This window comes from Melospiza melodia, chromosome 27 (assembly GCF_035770615.1).
Source record: "Melospiza melodia melodia isolate bMelMel2 chromosome 27, bMelMel2.pri, whole genome shotgun sequence".
NCBI lineage: Eukaryota > Metazoa > Chordata > Aves > Passeriformes > Passerellidae > Melospiza > Melospiza melodia.
Genome location: NC_086220.1, coordinates 9,192,532 through 9,212,630, shown reverse-complemented (window position 1 = coordinate 9,212,630; position 20,099 = coordinate 9,192,532). Strand labels below are relative to the sequence as shown.

The following is a 20,099-nucleotide window of genomic DNA, read 5'->3' as shown; positions in this document are numbered from 1 at the left end:
TCCATCCTGAAGTGCTTTCCCAGCACTTAATGGCTTTAGTTCAGCTCACAGAGCAGCGTCCCCAAAGCCCTGAGCACTGGTGCATAATTGAACAGCCACAGAGCACAGAGAGGGGGCAAAACGGGGATGACCAAGCTGTAACTCCAGCTTTAACTCAAAATCAAGCTCTAATAAAGGCAGGAACACCCTCGCTCCTCCCAGGGGGAGTCTCCTCTCCCCAGCACCCCATGGATCATTCTGGGGTAAGATCCCAGCAAGGCCACCACACTTCAAAGGAAAAAGCTGTTTCATCCAAGTGGAGAAACAAGTTCCCCAGAGCCCTTGGCAAAATGTCTCTATCAAGGAGCTGAGGAGGAGGAGGAGGAGGAGGGGGGCTGGAAGCAGCTCGCCCTCCCTGGAGTAGGGAATGTGCTCAAATTTATTCCATGCCCTCGGGCCAGCAGCGAGGGAGAGGAGTCTCTGCTCCAGCATGAACTGGTACCATTTATCATCATCATCATCATCATCACCGTGGCATATCTGGGAGCATCACGGCGGGGAGGACCTGACCCAACAGGCAGAACAGGACACCCAGCCCCTGGGGCTGTGCAGGCAACAAGTCTCAGGATGCATCCCACTGCTCCAGGCAGGATCTGCCCAGGGCTGTGCAGCTCCCAAAAACCTGCTGGAGAGAGCCTGCCCTCCAAAAACTGGGGGACAATAAGTCCATGAGCCCCGAGGTCAAGGCTGTGTGGGCTGGGCAGAGCCAGCTGCCACACGTCCCCAGAAATTGGTGGGAAGGCACAGACGTGCCACAGCCACCCATGCCCACAGCAGGGATCTGCCAGGGAGCCCCAGGGCAGCCTTTTTGGGGTGCAGAAATGACATTTGCCAGCCCTTTCTCAGAGCTGGGGCCAGGTCCCTTTTTCACAGTGGTTTTTGTGTGCAGGGCTGGTTTCCAGAGGCATAACACCCACAGGAGAAAATCCACAGAGTAAAATCCCCCTGCAATCCATCCTCCGTCAGCGCCACAGAGACGGGCACACCCCAGCACAGGCTGCTCCTGCACTCCTCCCAAAAGCCTCAGACAAGACAAAGAACACACAAAAACCACCCAGCTCTGCTGGATGAGCTTTTATCAGCCCTCACCTGTCGCTGCTTCAGGAAATCCAGGGCAATCTGCACGTTCTGCAGGCGGTGGAAGCGCATCCGCCCCTTCTCACGCGGCTGCAAAGACACAAGGCAGCACTTTTAGGTCAGGCTGCTGCTGGGGCTGGGCTGGCAGCACCCCACATGCACAGTGATCCCCCCCTGGGAGCTGTCAGCGTGCTGCTGTGACCCCCTGTGCCCCCCACACACCCTGCTGTGCCTTGTCCTGGAGTAAATAAAGTCATTGCTATGCACAGTCCTGCTGGAAGAAGGTTAAAATGCCCTGGTGGGAGATGGAGGTGGGAAGATGTTGAGATCCAGATCTCTGCTGAGGTCCTGAGGGTTTGTGTGCAGGCCTGGTTGAACCTCTGAGATCCCAGGGCAGGATTTTGCCCAGCTCAGGGACAGCCAGACAGGCTGGGAAGGGGATTCAGCAAAGAGATGAACTCAAACAGCAACAGAGTCCAGTATGTCCAGGTGGAAGCAGAGGCAGGACAGAGGGACTCAGGACAGAGGGACTCAGATCAGGGGGTCTCAGGACAGGAGGACTCCGGACTTCAGGTCCCCATGAGGGCAGAGGAACCCTGAGCTCAGCACCAGCCCCTGCAGCTCTTCCCACACATGGCAGAGGCTGATGCTCCAGTTCCTCTGAACCCCTTGGGAAGGGACTCCTGCTCCAGGCACCTCTGAAACCCTTAGGAAAGGGCACAAGAGACACCCTGGGCCTTGCCCATCTCTGCTGAAGCTGAGGGATTTCCAGAGGTTTCCATCAGCTGAGCCACAGGCAGGGAAAGGGGATGGGAGGCTTTGAATCAGCAGGAGCGGGAGGAGCAGCACCCAAAAGCAAATCCCAGCCTCAAGATGAGGAATTTTCATGGGATCACAGGAGGTTTGGGTTGGAGAGGACCTTAAAGACCATCTGATTCCAGCCATGGTGGGGGGACACAGCCCACAGCCATGTTCTGAACTGCTGGGACAACCCCAAGTGCTCTGAGTCACCTTCCTGCTCCAGCCTGAAGGGAAGAGCTGTCCCAGCAAGGAAAAGTTGGATTTGCAAGGGGAAAATCTGCCCCTGGAAAGGGAAAATCTGTCCCTGCAAGGAGAAAATCCGCCCCTGCCAAGGGGTAAAGGTGTCTCTGCAAGGGGAAAACCTGCCTATGCAAGGGGAAATCTGTCCTTGCCAAGGGGTAAAGCTGCCCCTGCAAGGGGAAAACTGTCCTTGCAAGGGGAAAGGTGTTCCTGCAAGGGGAAAATCTGTCCCTACCAAGAGGTAAAGCTGCCCCTGCCAAGGAGAAAACTGTCTTTGCAAAGGGAAAACTGTCCTTGCAAGGGGAAAAACTGTCCCTGCATGGGGTAAAGCTATCCCTGCAAAGGGAAAACGTGTTTCTGCAAGGGGAAAACTGTCCTTGCAAGGGGAAAATCTGCCCCCGCCAGGGGAAAATCTGCCCCCGCCAAGGGGAAAACTGTCCTTGCAATGGGAAAATCTGCCCCTGCCAAGGGAAAAGCTGCCCCTGCCAAGGGGACACCCCCAGGGCTGCAGGGGACCATCAGGAAGGTGCTCCAGGGAGGTGACACTGCACAAGGGCATTGTCACCCCGAGCACAAGGGCTGACAAACCCATCTGGGCGCACCCTGGGCTCTGTCCCTCAGCTGTGCTCGCTCCCACCCCGGCCCCATGCAGGATCCCACGAGGTGCCCGCGGTGCCCAGAGCCTGTCCATGCAGTGCCAGCAGCGTGCAGGAGCTGTCCCTGTCCCCCCCCTGCCCCGTGGAGGGGACACACGTGCTGTCACAGCGGGCGGGTGGCGTGTCCTGCCTGCAGGCTGACCCCGCAGTGCGCACACAGACCATCCAGAGCGGGAGCACATCCCTGCTCCAGCAGAGCACCCAGGGCTGGGTTTCACCCCAAACCCCGCTGGGGTGGCACTGGATGATCTGGTGGCACTGCTGCTGCGGCCAGGGGCAGGCTCCACCTACTTCTTCATCATCATCATCTTCCTCCTCCTCGCTGCTCGCACGGCACCAGGCTGGTGCTGCCACCAGGCGAAGGCTCCACTGAGCTGCTGGCTCTACGGGCTAAGGAGGGCGGGGAGGGTGGCACACAGGGCAGGGACACAGAATGGAAACCAAAATGTGACACCCAGGCACGAGGAGAAACCAAAAAAACAAAAAAAATATAAAATAAAAGACAGCAACAGGAGAAACACCCAGAAATAAAAAATAAAAAACAGCAGCAGCACGGGGTGAAGGTGGCTCGGTCTCCAACAGGAGAAACACCCAGAAATAAAAAATAAAACACAGCAGCAGCACGGGGTGAAGGTGGCTCGGTCTCCAGCACGCCCTGGGTTCCAAGAGTGGAATTTCCTCCTGATTTTTTGGAGAGCTGTCTGGATCACAAGTGGAGCGATCCAAGTTTGCAGCCCCCGCAAAATCGCGTTCGGCGTCTCCGGAGGGATGTGGGAGATCTTTGCCCAGATCCTATTTTTGGGGGGAACTAAAATAATTCCTGCTGTGCTACGGCAATGGGGATCTTCCCAGAGCTGAGGGAGAGTGTCAGTCACAGAGGGAAGAGGAGGAGGAGGAGGAGGAAGGAGGGGGAACTCCATGATGCTCCAGGCACCAGTGATGCTACAAACCCAGGAGCTGAGCACGAGTGTCACATCTGAGATAAACTGCTGGGCACGCTGCCACAGAAGCAGTTTTTGGTCAAATTCTGCTGTTTTCCATGATCTTAAATATGGAGCCACATCTGGAAGGGGAAGGTGTGTAAAACTTGGCAAGAAGAGGGCTTTGCCCAAGGCACCATAATCAGGTGAGAGACCAGCCTGGGGAACAGGGGTTTGAGTAGAAATAAATAAAATAAAATAAAATAAAATAAAATAAAATAAAATAAAATAAAATAAAATAAAATAAAATAAAATAAAATAAAATAAAATAAAATAAAATATAAAATAAAATAAAATATAAAATATAAAATAAAATATAAAAAATAAAACAAAATAAAATAAAATAAAATAAAATAAAATATATAAAAAATAAAATAAAATAATATAAAATAAAAAATAAAATAAAATAAAATAAAAATACAATATACAGTGATAAATATAATATTAAATAATAAAATTCATGATAATAAAATAAACAATGACAGACATTTGAAATGAGACCATGGGGTGAGAAAAGACAGCTGAAGGCTGAAGGGGAGCAGGGAGAGGATGGAGAGGGGTTTAGGGGCACTCCAGAATCCCTGCCCAGCCCTGGGGACTCACCAGCTTCACTCCTGACAGCACTTCCAGGAGGGAGATGAGGTTGTGCCCATCCCTCAGGTCTTCATAGAGGTCATTGATGTGCTTGCGCACCTGGGGAGGGGAAAAGCCATCAGTGATGCCAAAATCATGGCCAGCAAAAGCAAAATTATGACCAGGGAAAGCAAAATTATCAGCAGGGAAAGCAAAATCATCAGCAGGGAAAACAAAATCATCACCAGAAAAAGCAAAATCATCACCAGGAAAAGCAAAATCATCACCAGAAAAAGCAAAATCATGACCAGGAAAAGCAAAATCATCACCAGAAAAAGCAAAATCATGACCAGGAAAAGCAAAATCATGACCAGGAAAAGCAAAATCATCACCAGGAAAAGCAAAATCATCACCAGAAAAAGCAGCCTCCCCCTTCCCAAATGGCCTGGCGGAAGCTGCTGCCAATTCCACACACAAAACCCAACTGTGGCACCATCTGCACCCCGGGTAACCCCATGATTTTAACTTCTGAATTTAACTTCTCACATTCCTCCTATTCCTCCCCAAACCCAGCTCCCACCTGGCAGCAGAGCAGCTCCCCAAGGGCACCACGTGCAGCCTCTCTTCCCCCAACACCCAGAGCTTCTCCTGGGGTTTCACCCACTTGGGAATCCCTGGATATTTCCCCCAAGCAGCCCCGAGATTTTTCTGTGTTTTCCCATTTTTTTTCTCTGTTTTCCCCTCCTCTGCAAGGTTTAGGAAGCAGCCCAAAGCTTGGCACAGAGCTTTGCAAAGCTGGCAGGAAAACACAGCTGGGACACCTAGTGCTCAAACCATATTTTTTCCTCCTTTTTCTTTGCTAAATTGAGAATTAATTAAAACCCACCCAGCGTTAACCAAGAAAGCAGGAGGCACCTCGTGGTGCCACGTTAATCCTGCTTAACAAACTTTGGATCTTGTCTCCATCCTGGCTTCAAAAGGAAAAAAAATGACCATTTTTCCTGGCTAGGGGATGAAAGGGGGATTCAGGATCCCCTCCTTTGCCCCAGGATGGACAAAACCTCATGTTAATCAAGGATCAGGTGCCCAGGCAATAAAAGGGAGCTGTGGTGATGCTACAGTGCCCTCCAAAGGCTCCAGCACATTTCCAGCACATCCTGCTCTGCTCTGACTCACATGAACACTCAAAACAAAGTGCTGGCATTAAAAAAAAAACTTAAAAACCCTTAAAAAGTCATTTATCTGCCAGTCCTGAGCTGCAGCAGGCAGAGGGACGGTCATTTCGGTGGCTTTACAACAAAATCCGCGACTCTTACCTTCATCAAGTGTTTATTGACCCATTTAGTGAAGGTTTTCTTTTGGACTCTGTCCCGTTCATCTGTCGAAAGGAGACAAAGGCAGCTCTTGGTCAGTGGTTCTCATGCAGAAACTCAAAACGGTTTTGAAATGAGGGGAAGAGACAGAGGCGTCGCCGGCGGTGCCAGCGCAGGGCACGGGGAACAGAGGCAGCTTATTCAGGGAATGCTGCGGGATGGGAGGCTCCAGAACGCCCCCAGGGCAGGGAGATGGCAGCCAGAACCAAACACACCTTTTATTCTTCTCTGCTGAGAATAAGGATGCTCAAGGAAAGCGGCGTGGATGACTGGGATGGGCACAACCAGAATTCACCCTCTCTGTGGCTCCTCGCCCCCTCCAGAGGCAGCACAGGGGGGTCTGCCCGGTTTCAGGAGGGTGTCCCCCCCTTCCCCTGCCCACTCTTGGAAGGTTTTAGGGTGTTACATAAACCCCCAGATGTCCCATCACAGGTCCTGGCCCGGCATGCAATTAGCAGCTTATTCTGCCCCTGTATTTTTGGTTCATTGGATTGCCAGGATTTAATGTTTATTTCTGTCCCACGGCTCAGCCCTGGCCGGGCACTGGGAGCTCTGAGTGCTGCCAGGACAGGGTGACAATGTGGGTGCCACCCCCAGTGGGGACAAGATGGGACAATCGTGGTGATGCCAACAGCCATGGGGGAGCTCCAGAGAGGCTTTTTGCTCCATTAAAAACTAATAACAGAGGAAAAAACACAGACAAACAGGCTAAAGGAGACGGTCCCACAGGGCAGAGGGTCCCACTCAGCTCCCCAGGCAGCGAGGGGGGCTCGGGGCAGCCCTGTGCCCAGCAGGATTTAGCAATAACGACGGAGCACAATAATCATGGAGCACACAGAGATCCCCAGCACCAACCCACAGCACACAGCCCCGAGCACTGCATCTCCAGCCCACGGATTTTTGGGAAAGGATGAGCCCTGCTCACCCCAAACACATCTTTGACATCAGGATCTACCAGGCAGCAGCACCCCCTGCTTTGTTTTTATGTCAAAAATCGAGAAAAAGGAGAAAAAAAACCAGCATTTCCCAAGCCAAGCTCCCCAGGACAGCTCCAGAACTCCCTCCTGGCATTGGGGGGATCACTGGGGGTCCCCACACAGCCCCAGAGACCCTGGGAAAACCTCCCCATGTCTCCATCCACGCGGACTGCAAAGCACCACCCAACGGAGCTTCCTCTTCCTCTTCCTCACCCACACGTGGCACAGGGTGACACGAACGTCCCCTCCCTGCGTCCCCCTGCGTCCCCGGGCCACGGCACGGAACCAGGAGCTAAAATCCACCCGTGGGCAGAGCCACATCCACCCTCCCTTCCCATCCCACCAGGCTCCAGCCTTGGCACGGCTGCAGGAGCGTCGGGGCTGCCGGTGCCAGCCTAGGAAGCTGTGCCACTTCCACTTTTGTTTTTAGGGAGTTTCCCGCACCAGATCCCTCCAGAGCAGCAATATCACATCCCTTCCCAACTCCAGGGAAGCTGTGCCACTTCCACTTCTGTTTTTAGGGATTTTCCTGCACCAGACCCCTCCAGAGCAGCAGTGTCACATCCCTTCCCCATTCCAGTGCCCACTGGGGATCGATGGAGTGGGCACGGGAAGCTGTGTCACTCTTACTTTTGGTTTTAGGGATTTTCCTGCACCAGACCCCTCCAGACCCGCGGTGTCACGTCCCTTCCCAACTCCAGAGAAGCTGTGTCACCCCGTTTTTGTTTTTAGGGATTTTCCTGCACCAGACCCCTCCAGATCCACAGTATCGCATCCCTTCCCAACTCCAGTGCCTGGTGGGCATGGATGAAGCCCATAACCTCAGGCAGGGGAAGCTGTGTCACTCCCACTTTTGTTTCTAGGAATTTTCCTTCACCAGACCCCTCCAGATCCACAGTATCACGTCCCTTCCCCATTGCAGTGCCCACTGGGGACGGATGGAGCCCGTGGGGATGGATGGAGCCCGTGTCCTCAGGCAGGGCAAGCTGCGTTGCTCCCACTTTTGTTTTTAGGAATTTTCCTGCACCAGACCCCTCCAAAGCAGCAGTATCACATCCCTTCCCCACTCTAGTGCCCACTGGGGATGGATGGAGGGCAGGGGAAGCTGTGTCACTCCCACTTCTATTTTTAGGGATTTTCCTGCACCAGACCCCTCCAGATCCACAGTATCTCACCCCTTCCCCACTCTGGTGCCCACCGGGGATGGATGCAGCCCGTGGGGATGGATGCAGCCCGTGGGGACGGACGGAGCCCGTGGGGATGGATGCAGCCCGTGGGGACGGATGCAGCCCGTGGGGACGGATGCAGCCCGTGGGGATGGACGCAGCCCGTGGGGATGGACGGAGCCCGTGTCCCCGGGCACGCAGGGAGGGGGTACTGACCGATGCAGCACATCCGGCACACCAGGCAGGCGCTGAGCCGCCGCTTCTCCCCGGCCAGGAGCCGCCTCTCCATGGTCCCGGCCCGGGATGGCGATTCAAACCGCAGCACCCCGGGGAAGGGTCCTCAGCCGGCACCTCCCGCTCGCCGAGCCCGGCCCCGGCGGGTGCGGACGGATGAGTTCAGGGCCACGGCTCCTCCCACCGAGCCACTTCCTACCCCCGGTGCCCCCGGCAGAGCGGGCAGCGCCCGTTCCTGCTCCGCGCCATCGCCGCCGACCGACCTCGCTCCGCTCCCGGCTCCGCAGAACCCTCCCGAACCCCGGCAGGGCAGCTCGGAGCGCTCCGGGCAGCGAAGGGCAGAGCTGCTGCTCCCGCCGGTTCGTGGGGATGCAGCGATGCCGAGCGCGGAGCGGCTCCCGCAGCCGGGAGCGGGATGCGGGACGGGGATGCGGGAGCGGGATGCGGGACCGGGATGGGGGAGCGGGATGCGGGAGCGGGGATGCAGGACCGGGATGCGGGACGGGGATGCGGGACCGGGATGCGGGATCAGGATGCAAGACCGGGATGCGGGAGCGGGATGCGGGAGCGGGATGCGGGACGGGGATGCGGGAGCGGGATGCGGGACCGGGATGCAGGACCGGGCTGGTCCCGCAGAGCCGGGCGCTGCCCTGCCTGCTGGGCCGGCTCCTGGCTTGTTTTTCCTCCTCTCGTTTTCCAGTTAATTGCACCAGGGACGGGAGGGACAATGCCCGGCTGTTCTCGTCCGCCAGCCCGAGGCTTGTGCCCAAATCATGTCCCGGGTCCCGGAGCTCGGCACGCGGGGAGATAACGGGGGCCACCTTATCAGCGCCTCTCTTCCTCTTCTTCTAAATATAATCGCCCTGCAGCCCTTCTGCCGGCCTGGAGGGCGAGAGGAGCCGCGCTGCTGCCCCCGAGCATGGCACGGGACAGAGGAGGGGTGGATGTCACCGTGGGTGTCACCGTGGGTGTCACCGTGGGTGTCACCGGGTCCCACTGTCACTCCAACGCTGCATCCCAGCAGTGCCCACAGCCCCAAGGCGGCTCCATGAAATCCCCGTTCCCATGTCCTGCAGAAATTGGGGGTTTTCCTCTCTTTTTTTTGCCCTGATTCACCTCCTCTGATGGTTGCCGGGCTCTCACCAGATTAAACCTCCCCAGCCCCGGGGCCCGTGCTATCAGCTGAGCTAATAATAATGCTGGTTACTGCTTACTAACAATATTAAGGCATTGCAAGCTTATCTCTGCCCAGCTAATCTTTTCCAGAGTCACCCTGGCAAATAACTTGTTGCAATCCCCCTCTCCATGCTCGTTTTCTCCCTGGTCTAGCAGAGGTTTCAGCAAACCAAAAACCCATCCTGTCACCATCCAGGGACAGTCAGCGGAGGCATGGCAGGTAGGTAGGGCAGGGAGAGAGGGAAGATTTTGGGGAAAAGGAAAGGAAAATCCGTGCCACTCCAAAGACAAGGTAGTGGCAGGAGAAGGGACTGCAGAGCCTCAGGCCCCTCACAGGGAGCATCAGCAGCAAGCAGAGGCCATGAACAGGATCACACGTGGTTCAATTCCCTCCCCACCTCCTCTCCCAACACTGCTCATCAGAGCTCAGCTCACTGCACCCCCAAAAATGGGATCCCAAAGGAACCCAAAGGAGCAGGGGCACTGAGGCACAAATCCCCCACAGAGGCCTGAGGGGCATTGGTGGCTGCTCAAGGGCAAGGTGAGGCCTGGGGAGGTTTCCCTTTCACCAAGTGAAAGGAAACAGGGAAAACCATCCTGCCCCACAGACAGAAGAACTCCCACTCCCCATCCTGCTGGAGCTCAGCATCCCCAGACACCTTCCATCATCACAGGGATGGCTCCCACAGGTGCTGGGTGCCAGAGAACCCTCCCAGAACCACCACAAGGCCCTGCACAGACAATGCCCATCAGAGCTCAGCTCCCTGCATCCCCAAAAATGAGGGATCCAAAAGGAACCCAAAGGAACAGAGACACTGTGGCACAAATCCCCCACAGAAGCTCAGGGAGCATTGGTGGCTGCCCAAGGAGAAGGTGAGGCCTTGGGGATTGTCCTCTGCTCTTAAACTCACCAAGTGAAAGGAAACAGGGAAAACCATCCTGCCCCACAGACAGAAGAACTCCCACTCTCCATCCCGCTGGAGCTCAGCATCCCCAGGCACCTTCCATGGCTCCCACAGGTGCTGGGTGCCAGAGAACCCTCCCAGCACCACCACAAGGCCCTGCACAGACAATTCCCACCCCATTTGCCTGCAGCAGCCTCTGTGCTGGCAGCCTGCCTGTCCCCAGCAGCTCCCAACACGTCCGGCCCCAGATCTCTCCTCCATCATCACCACCCTGTGCCACTGTCCCATTCCACCCCTGTGTGTCTCCTCCTGCCTCAGGCTGCTGCCAGAGCCCAGCCCCAGCCCCAGGAACCAGCAGGATAAAAGGTTTCTGACCAGGCACCATCCCTAATCGCAACCCTGGTGTGGCATCCTCCATCCCACCAGCCTGTGGTGCTCCCTTTGCCATCCTTGGGAGGGAACCAGGGGGTTTGTGCTGCCCATCAGCTCTGGAATAAAGCTGGGAAGTGATTCCCAAACCTCCTCCTGCTGTTAAATCCAAAGGAACACAGAAGACATCAGACAGGGCACTGATATCACTGAGATCTCAAGGATATCTCCAAGCCCACGCCCAGTGTGTAAGTGGGATTAAATATGAGCCAACCATGGCCTAAAGGAGGGGTTGGTTACCTTAAAAAGCCTAAAAATTTTCCAAATTTTTAAGCATTTTAACCCAGAGGTTTCCCTTCAAAACAAGCAAAGAATGAGAACGTGCAGGGGGCTTTTTGAACCTGGCACTTCTGAGAGGGGGGGATAGGCAAAAAAAAAGAAATCTGGCTGGCTGAGGAGCACAAGGTATTTAAAACACGCTGGCTGCCAACTCGAGAGCTGACATAATCCATCATGACAACAGAGCCAACAGGGCAGGATTTACAGAGCCTTCCACCCAGGGAGAGGAAACGGAGCCTGATTCAGCCGGGAAGAATGCACAGGAGATACCTGCGGTGGAAAAGTATCCAACACCCAGATACTTAATGAGGGAGACACCTGAGATGTGGTGATGCAAAAGGAGAGCAGGGCAGATGCTCGGCAGAGCGTCACAGAGCAAAAAACCTGCTGCAAAATTACCTTGGTATTCCAGGATTGGGCTTTTCCTTCACTTTTCTGGGAAAAAGCAGTGCAAAAAAAACAGGTTTTGAATATACTTGCTGTTTGCAACACTGACTCCAAGATGGTTTCAAAAAGGGGTGGATTTGGGGTGGAACATCCCTCCAAGTAGGATGAAGCAGCAGGTCAGCATGGGGAAGAGATAAACCCCAAAACACCCCTAAGAGGTCCCCAAAACCATCCCTGGACAACAGTGCCCAGCCATGGAGATTATTTAAGCGGGAGGAATTGCAGCAAGGCTGGGTTTAGTGGGTGACAGGGCGCGTTCTGCGTGACATTTGTGCAATCCCCTCTCAACCTCCCTCTCCCCCAGTAGAGCTCAGAGGGAGGAAGGAAAAGTGAATCTCAAAAAAGCAGCATCCAGGGAAAATCCTGCAGGCGCTGCCCGGGCTGCGCAGTCCCGCCCCTTTGCATGGGAAAAAAAAAAAAAAGGGAAAGAAAAGAGGGAATAAAGAGGGAATCGGTCATGGACGCGGGGAAAGGGCCCCATGCGGAGGCACGGCGAGAACAAGCACGGCCGGAGAGAAAGAGCGAGGAATCAAAACAAACAAATCCCAGGGGGAAGAAGAGGTCGGGAGGGAGAGAAGGCGTCACCAAATCCCCGTCTGGAGCCTGGAGCTATCGCACACCCCTGAAACGAATCCTTGCCCTCCTTGAGCAGTCATGTGCGGGCCCTATTTTGGGAAACTGAGGCAGGGTCAGCCCCAGCTGCTCGGAGAGGCCGTGCCAGGTCCGGGAGAAGCTCCCAGGGTTGTTTCTTGCTGGTGCTGGGGGGTGACGGGGACGCCGCTGTCACGGACAGGGAAGGCAGAACCCCAGCGGGGTGGTGGGATTGTGCCAGACAAAAAGCAGCTTCGTCCCCCCTCATCCCGGTCATCCTCAGCCTCACACAGGCCGGGAATGGGTGGTGAGGCCAAATTTAGGCTCCCAAACTCTGTCCCCCCTCCCCATTTGGGTTCAGAGCCCCATTTGGGTTCAGAGCCCACTGAGCGTTCCCCATGGCCGTGTGTGTCCTCCTCCCTCCTCCCCACAGCCACGCCTGTCCCTGTCGCTGCCACGGCTCCCGGGGAGGGACAACAACCCGTGCCAGGTCGTGCCGGCCATTTTAGCACTCTGTGCCCCCCCAAACACCCCCCCTTTCCCTGCCCTACCTTCCCTGCTCCGGCTCCTCCAGTACAGGACGCCGGCGATGCCCAGGACGTGGCTGAGGACAAAGGCAGCGGGTGGCAGATAGGAGCTCTCCGAGAGAGGCATCGCTTCCTATTGCCGGCCCCTTAACCCAATCCTGGCTCCGAGTTTCCTTCTCCTGCTGGAGCCCAGCATCGCCGGGAGGGTGAGGGGATGGATGGACGGATGGATGGGGGCTGAGCAGAAACTTCCAAAACTTCTGCGTGCGCCTCTGGCCGTGTCCTGTCCCCGGAGCTTGGCAGGGCTTTGGGACAGCCAGCGCCGCTGGGACTGGGAGATTTGGGAGCTCCAAGAGGGGGCGGGTAAAGGGAGAAAAGCGAGCGTCAGGCCGCCTCAAACATCTTTCCTCGGAGTTCTCGCGGCCAAACTTCGCCGTCGTTTTCCCCCCCTCCTTCCCTTCCCCGCTTGAACGTCATCTCCTCAATATCCATTCCCAGCCCCGCTGAGAAGGAGCCGCGGCCGAGGGGATATCGGCGGCGGCAGCTGCCGTGCAGGCATCGCCACAACGCCCCTGAGTTCACCAAAGGGGGTTTGGGACAGCCACAAATCCTCAGTGAGCCCCCCCGCGGATGGGTGACAGTCAGCAGCGTCCCCTGCCAGCAGCAGCCGGAGGTGCCAAACGCAGCCGGGACACGGAGACAGCAATTCCAGGGCATCCCGGGCTGGATCCAGCCCTGCTCGTCTGCAGGAAACTCAGCCCAGCAACGGTGTGACAAAATTTGACCTTCTGGGGGTTGAGGAGCACAAGCACGTCCCCATCACCCTCCCTGGATGCTCTGAATAACGGGAGAACGCCCCACCGTGAGGAAACACCCCAAAAGATGCTCTAACACCAAAGGTTTGTGCACTCCCCCACCCTTCCCGTGGCTGGGTGGGAGAGTGACAAAATTTGGCTTTCTGGGGGTTGAGGAGCACAAGTATACCCCCATCACCCTCCCTGGATGCTCTGAATAACGGGAGAACACCCCACCATGAGGAAACACCCCAAAAGATGCTCTAAGAGCAGAGGTCTGTGCGTTCCCCCACCCTTCCCGTGGCTGGGCGTTCTGCCTGCCCTCAGCACGGCACACTGTGCAGCCCACAGTTTACTAACGGTTTGCACCGCGGTGTTGGGCGTTACTCAGGGTTTCGGTTCTGTTCGGAAACGCTTCCGCTGCCGGCGGTGCCAGGAACGGGCAAACCGAGAGCAGCCGGCGCCTGCCCGGCCCCTCCGCCCCTGTAACCACAGGCCAACGGGCTGGGGAGGCTCCCACAAAGGCTGGATTGATCTCACAGCCCCTCACAGGCAGCTCCACGGGGAGAAAGCGGCTCTTGGACGGAGGCTGCGCGGAATTAAAGGCGCGTTTTTCGCCGTTTCTGTCTCCCCGGGGCTCAGACAAGAGGGGCTTGTTGCTCAGGTGAGGGTGGCACGGAGCAGAGCTGCAGAGCATCAGCCTGGCTCAGGATTTACTGGTGGGCGAGCCAGGAATCCCAGCTCAGGAGTTGCTGACCAGGAGATGCAGCAGATGCCGTCCCACAGCTCCTGCTCCACACTGGGGAAAACGCCATGAGATCCAAGGTTCCATCCAGGTGCAAACAGAAATTTATAGGATATTTACAACCCCGAGCTGCAAGTTACAGTTCCCCAAACCCAGTCAGGCACACAAAGAAAACCATATCGAGCAAAACCTGATAGACCCAAACACTGCCTGAAACATTCCAAAACTTGGCACAGTTTGCCCAGAGCAGCTGTGGCTGCCCCTGGACCCCTGGAAGTGTCCAAGGACAGGCTGGGTGGGGTTTGGACCCAAACATTGCTTTAAAACATTCCAAAACCTGGCACAGGCTACCCAGAGAAGCTGTGGCTGCCCCTGGATCCCTGGAAATGCCCAAGGCCAGGTTGGACAGGGCTTGGAGCACCCTGGGATGGTGGAAGACTACCCTGGATGGAATGAGATGATCTTTAAGGTCACTTCCATCCAACCATCCCATAACCCTATAATTGCATCGTTCACTGGGGTTCCTGCAGCCCCCACATTTTTTTGGGACAAGGAGATGGGTGATAAAAAATACAGAATTGCCCCGGCGCTCGGCGCTGTTGCAATATATTCTCCAGAGCTCCATCCCTGCCTGGATGAAAAATATCCTGGCATAGTTGTCCCCCCCAAAAAGAGGTCTGCTTTCTGTTAAAGCCGCAGGAGGAATGACCCACCACGAGGCCACCATAAATGGGCCCCTGGTCCAGCCTGAGAGGGGCAGAGAGCCTCCTGCCAGGCAGATGGGAGCTGGTGACGTGGTGGAGCTGGGATGTGCCACAGGAAGCTGGAGCTGGTTTCCAACATCCCCTCACCCCAGCTGCAACCGTGGGGGCTCAGCTGCTCTTGGGCATCCCGGGTGTTTCCTGCACAGAGGGGACGATAAAATGCACTGAGCGCTGCCAGCTGCTGCAGCTGGAGAAGGCTTTGGGCGAAAGAAATTCTTAAAATATATATAATTGTATGTAAATATATGGTTTTTGTGCATATAAATAGAATTTGATGGAATCGCAGAACGGCCCTGACTTGGAAAAGACCCACGAGGATCATCGAGCTGAATTTCTGAATATATTTATATAAATTTATATTTATATCAATATGTATGATATATATAAATATCAATGCATTGATATTTATATTTATTTATATTTCTATAAATATATTTATATTATATGTTTATAATTTATATATTTATTTGTATTTATATCAATACATCCCTCTGCTGCATCGGGACACCCTGGGGGTTCCTGTGATCCCAAATCCCCCCAGTTTAACACCGTCACCCCACTTTCCTTTTTGCACTGCAGGAAGCTGACAGGGCAGGAAGGAGGTGCCTGACAGTGCAGGGAGGGGGTGTCAGGAGCCAACGCTGAGTTTTGGGATGACTCTGCCAAGCTCTGGGGACCACCCAGCCCCGGATGCAGCCACCAGCTCCCACATTCCCCCTCCCTGCCATGGAAACCACCGAGAGCACCCAAAACACAAACAGCTCATTTTTAGTTCCTCGCAAGGCGGCTTTGCCCGAAAAGGAAAGGGGTGGGGAGAGGACACATCTCCTGCCCACGCAGGAATTTGGGGAGGGGAGAGGCCCTGCCCTCCCACAGCGGGGTCTGCACCTTGCAGGGCACCCCCTTGCCCCACAGGGTGCCCTGGGCAGCGTTTTGTGCCGCTCAGAACGGTGGGACCCCAGCACTGGGTTTAGGGTGTTGCCCCCGCCCGGGTTTAGGGTCCCCCACGGGGCAGCTGAGGGGATGCAGATTTTGGATCCCCTCGCTCCCCTTGCCTGGAGCTGAGTCACGGCAAGCTCTGGGTGTCCCGGGCTGTTCCTCCCCCCTCCATGTGCCTCCCCAGTGAGTAATGCTCAGGCGGCAGAGATCAGCTCCCGCCTCGGCTCCCGGCTCCGGCATCTCCTTATATGACCAGGGAAGCTGCCGGGCAGGAACCGGGCACAGCCCCGTGCCCTGGCACCGCTCGGGGCATGGAGGCACCCTGGCATGGCTGTGGGCAAAGCCTCTGGGCTGCTCCTTCATGCCCTGCCTGCTGTGGCCTCGCAGAAAGCAGCAGAAGCTCCGCGAGCTCCGTGTGCCAGCCCGGGGAGGTGGCAGCCAGGTGGCACTGTGGAAACGCTGCGGTGGGCACGGCTGTGGCAGAGACAGAGCTGGCACCCCGCAGCACTGAGCCGGGGTGAAGCACTGCTCTGGGGCTCTACCTGTGCCCAGGTGCGTGGGGGTGCTGCCGATGCCCCCCCAGCTTAGCCCAGCAGAGCCCCTCTATTGCCTGCAGCAGGAAAAACGGGACATGGGAGCAGCTGGGAGTGCCCTGCAGGGCTTCTCTGCCCCAAAGGGTCACCCCACCCTGCCCAGCAGCACCCCAGACCCCACAGCAGGTAAAGGGCCTGTCCAGCAGCAGTGCTGAGCACGCACAAACTCGTGACTGCAGGACAGGAGCCAGGTTTCCTGCCGTGCTTCCTCAGCAAAGCTTTTCCCCTTTCTGCTGTTTTTTTTTCCTCCTTTCTGGGAGCTTCAGGAGCAAATCTCGTTCAGTTATGACAGCGGCTGAAAATCGACCAGCAGGAGGGGAAGGAGAGTCCAGGATTTGGATCAGGGGTGCCCTGGTAAATCAAAGAGAGCATCACCCAGGGGCAGGTGGGTTGAGATAGCATCACCCAGGGGCAGGAGTCTGTCTGGACTTCCAGAGGGGCTGTCTGGGGGCACAGGGCTGGAACAAACACAGCTCCTAACCCTTAACCAGGGGATGCAGCACATGCAGGGGATGGAGCACATGCAGGGGATGGAGCACATGCAGGGGATGCAGCACACGCAGGGGATGCAGCACACGCAGGGGATGCAGCACACGCAGGGGATGCAGCACACGCAGGGGATGCAGCACACGCAGGGGATGCAGCACACGCAGGGGATGCAGCACATGCAGGGGATGCAGCACATGCAGGGGATGCAGCACATGCAGGGGATGGAGCACATGCAGGGGATGCAGCACACGCAGGGGATGCAGCACATGCAGGGGATGCAGCACATGCAGGGGATGCAGCACATGCAGGGGTGCAGCACATGCAGGGGATGGAGCACATGCAGGGGTGCAGCACATGCAGGGGATGCAGCACATGCAGGGGATGCAGCACATGCAGGGGATGCAGCACATGCAGGGGTGCAGCACATGCAGGGGATGGAGCACATGCAGGGGTGCAGCACATGCAGGGGATGCAGCACATGCAGGGGATGCAGCACATGCAGGGGATGCAGCACATCCAGAGGATGGAGCACATCCAGGGGATGCAGCACATCCAGGGGATGCAGCACACGCAGGGGATGCAGCACATGCAGGGGATGCAGCACACGCAGGGGATGCAGCACATCCCTCCCTCCATAGCCCAGATCTGAGATCATTCTTTCCCCCCCCCCCTCCGCAGCATCACACCCTCCTAGCAAACCACAGCAAAGGCAGCTGCGGACAGACAGACAGACAGACAGACAGCCAGCTCAGCAAGGCCCATCCCTGGCTGCCGCACGTGCCCGCTGTGCCCGGCAAGCACGGGCAGCGCCCCGCTCCACCCTGCCCGCGGCGCCAGCAGCCTTGGGAAAGGAAAGCCAGAACAAAGATGACGTTTCTTCTGATCCGGGCTATTAAAAACAAGGTGGAACGAGGGCAGGTCACAGCTCCCGACGCTGCCCAGCTCTCCCGGGCTCCTGCTCCCCATCCCTGCCCTGCTGGTGAATCACCCAGAGCGTGTGCGGGCACGGCCGCGGAGCCCTCGCCAGCCGGCTCCTGGCACAGCGGGCACATTCCCCACCTTCAGCATTTCCTCCTGGCTTTCATCATCCCCCCGCGGCCACATTCCTGATGGGAGGGACAGGGAAAAGCCTGAGGGGTCCCGTGCTGGCCCCTGGGCATCAACACCCAACTCCAGCACTGGGCATCACCACCCAATTCCAGCGCGGCAAAAATATGGAAAGACACAGCAAAGCCCTTGTGGCCCTGCAAAACCAACGTCCCAAACACAGGGGTTTGTGTAAACAGGGATTTTGGCTCTGAAAATCCCTCCACTGGGATTTCCACATCCCCTCACCTATTCCTATTTGCACAGGAATAGTGGGAGCTCGACGTGGGGTTCATCTGGATCATCACCACCCAACTCCAGTGCAGCAAAAATATGGAAAGACAGACAGCAAAGCTCTTGTGGCCCTGGAAACCAACATCCCAAACACAGGGGTTTGTGCAAACAGGGATTTTGGCTCTGAGGATCCCTCCACTGCTCCCCATTTACACAGGAATAGTGGAAGCTCAAGGTGGGATTCATCTGCATCATCACCATCCGACCCCAGTGTGGCAAAAATCATGACTATGGAAAGACAGACACCAAAGCTCTTGTGGCCCTGGAAAACCAACATCCCAAACACAGGGGTTTGTGCAAACAGGGATTTTGGCTCTGAGGATCCCTCCACTGCTCCCCATTTACACAGTAATAGGAGCTCGAAGTAGGATTCATCTGGATTAAGCAGAGCAGCTCCATCCCAGCCAGGGCCGGGGGCTGTGCTGCACCACTCCCCCCACTCTGCACCGTGAGAGCAGCACAAATCAATATTTGCCTGCAAATGTCTCACAGAGGAGCTTCCAGAGGTCAGCAAAACAAGGGGAGAGAGAAGGGGATGGGAGGAAACCCTGGAACCCCCCCAGGCACCATCAGTGGTAAAATCAGAACTGAGGGAAAGGAAGCTCCACTGATAAGAACAGAGATGTTCCCTTTTCCAGCAGACGTCTGGGCACCAAAATTAGAATAATATCTTTCAAAAAAGACAAGACTTCCCTTCCCACAGCAGGGCTGGCAGTGCTGAACTGGGGGGGGACATGGGAAAGCACCCCAGGACCCCACTGCTGTGGGATACAGAAATGGAGGGCAGGATAAGAAGGTTCAAGGCAGGGCTGGAAGCAAACATCATTCCTGTGGCTTTCATCCTGCAAAGGCAAACAGCTGAGCTGGAGGCCACCTGCTCATGACTTAATCATTCCCCAGCAGCATGAACTCCTGCTGCCAGGCTGGAGGGCAAATCCTCCAGCACAGCAGCAGTTATGGGGTCTACAGGAATGTGACATCCCAACAGGGGCCATCCAAAGAGACCAACTCTGTGAGATGGACAGAGCCAACAGGAGAACCCAGGGCCTGGAGAACCCCAAAAATAACTCAGGAGGAGACCATTGCCCACACAGCAGGACCAGGAAAAGGCTCCCACGTTTCCTGCAGGAAGAGCAGTTGGCATTTCCAAGGCATCACCTTCCTTTCCTCGGTGGGGCTCACATTCTGATGCCCCAGACTGAGGGCATCCAGAGCCAGCAGCACTCCATGCATTCCCCAGAGTGATCCAACTCCCTGTGCTGGGACATAGATCCCAGCAGATACTTGCCCACAAGCCACGTGCACACAAATCCAACCTGGACACATCTTAATTCAACTCTCCCCAGCATTTCCTGGCCTTTGGAACTCTCCCTGTGCCCCTAACACAGAGCCTTGCCCATGAGCCACATGCACACAAATCCAGCCTGGACAGATCTCATTCCTAACTCTCCCTGTGCCCCTAACACAGATCCCAGCAGATCCCTAACACAGATCCCTTGCCCACGAGCCACGAGCACACAAATCCAGCCTGGACACATCTCAATCCAACTCTTCCCAGCCCTGCCTGCCCTTTGGAACCCTCCCTGCAGCCCGGGATGAGCGTCATGCTGGAGGGGGGTGATCTCACCGCTGCTTTCCCAGCATGACAAACCTCCCATCCCAAGGCTGCTGGGATCCTGCTGACGCAGCAGCTCAGGCATTATTTCATCGCTTCCCACTTCTGGGAAGCCTCCCCTGCCTTGTCACCCCTCCGAGGACGCTGGCAGCTCCTGCTCGCTGAGTGATGCCATGAAATTCACGGAAAGCACTGGAGCTGGCACGGACTCGGTGGCATCGTCCTGCACGGGGAGGGCAGGAGGGAACAGGGACAGACAAAAGCTGCACAGGGAGACTGGAGCCATCCTGGATGCACGTGGAAATGCCGG

At 56.2% G+C, this 20,099-nt stretch overlaps 1 protein-coding gene and 1 long non-coding RNA gene across 20 annotated transcripts in view; one reads left to right on the top strand and one right to left on the bottom strand.

The window, feature by feature from the left end:
* MACF1 (microtubule actin crosslinking factor 1) overlaps nucleotides 1–20,099 on the bottom strand; it is a 146,973-nt gene that overhangs the window by 106,527 nt on the left and 20,347 nt on the right. For 10 of the 19 annotated variants that reach the window (XM_063177469.1, XM_063177475.1, XM_063177472.1 and 7 more), the window contains exons 2-5: nucleotides 5,683–5,744; nucleotides 4,397–4,486; nucleotides 3,105–3,203; nucleotides 1,129–1,206 (exon numbers count right to left, since the gene is read on the bottom strand). In XM_063177469.1, the coding sequence (XP_063033539.1) occupies nucleotides 1,129–1,206; nucleotides 3,105–3,203; nucleotides 4,397–4,486; nucleotides 5,683–5,744 (329 nt within the window). Of the gene's footprint in view, nucleotides 1–1,128; nucleotides 1,207–3,104; nucleotides 3,204–4,396; nucleotides 4,487–5,682; nucleotides 5,745–8,098; nucleotides 8,187–12,494; nucleotides 12,891–20,099 lie in introns of those variants that run through there. The other 9 variants (XM_063177474.1, XM_063177487.1, XM_063177485.1 and 6 more) reach the window with 4 other exon arrangements.
* Nucleotides 8,361–11,394, top strand: LOC134429908 (uncharacterized). The gene is made up of 3 exons (XR_010030679.1): nucleotides 8,361–8,475; nucleotides 9,449–9,512; nucleotides 11,090–11,394. It is a non-coding gene; the product is annotated as an uncharacterized LOC134429908 (long non-coding RNA).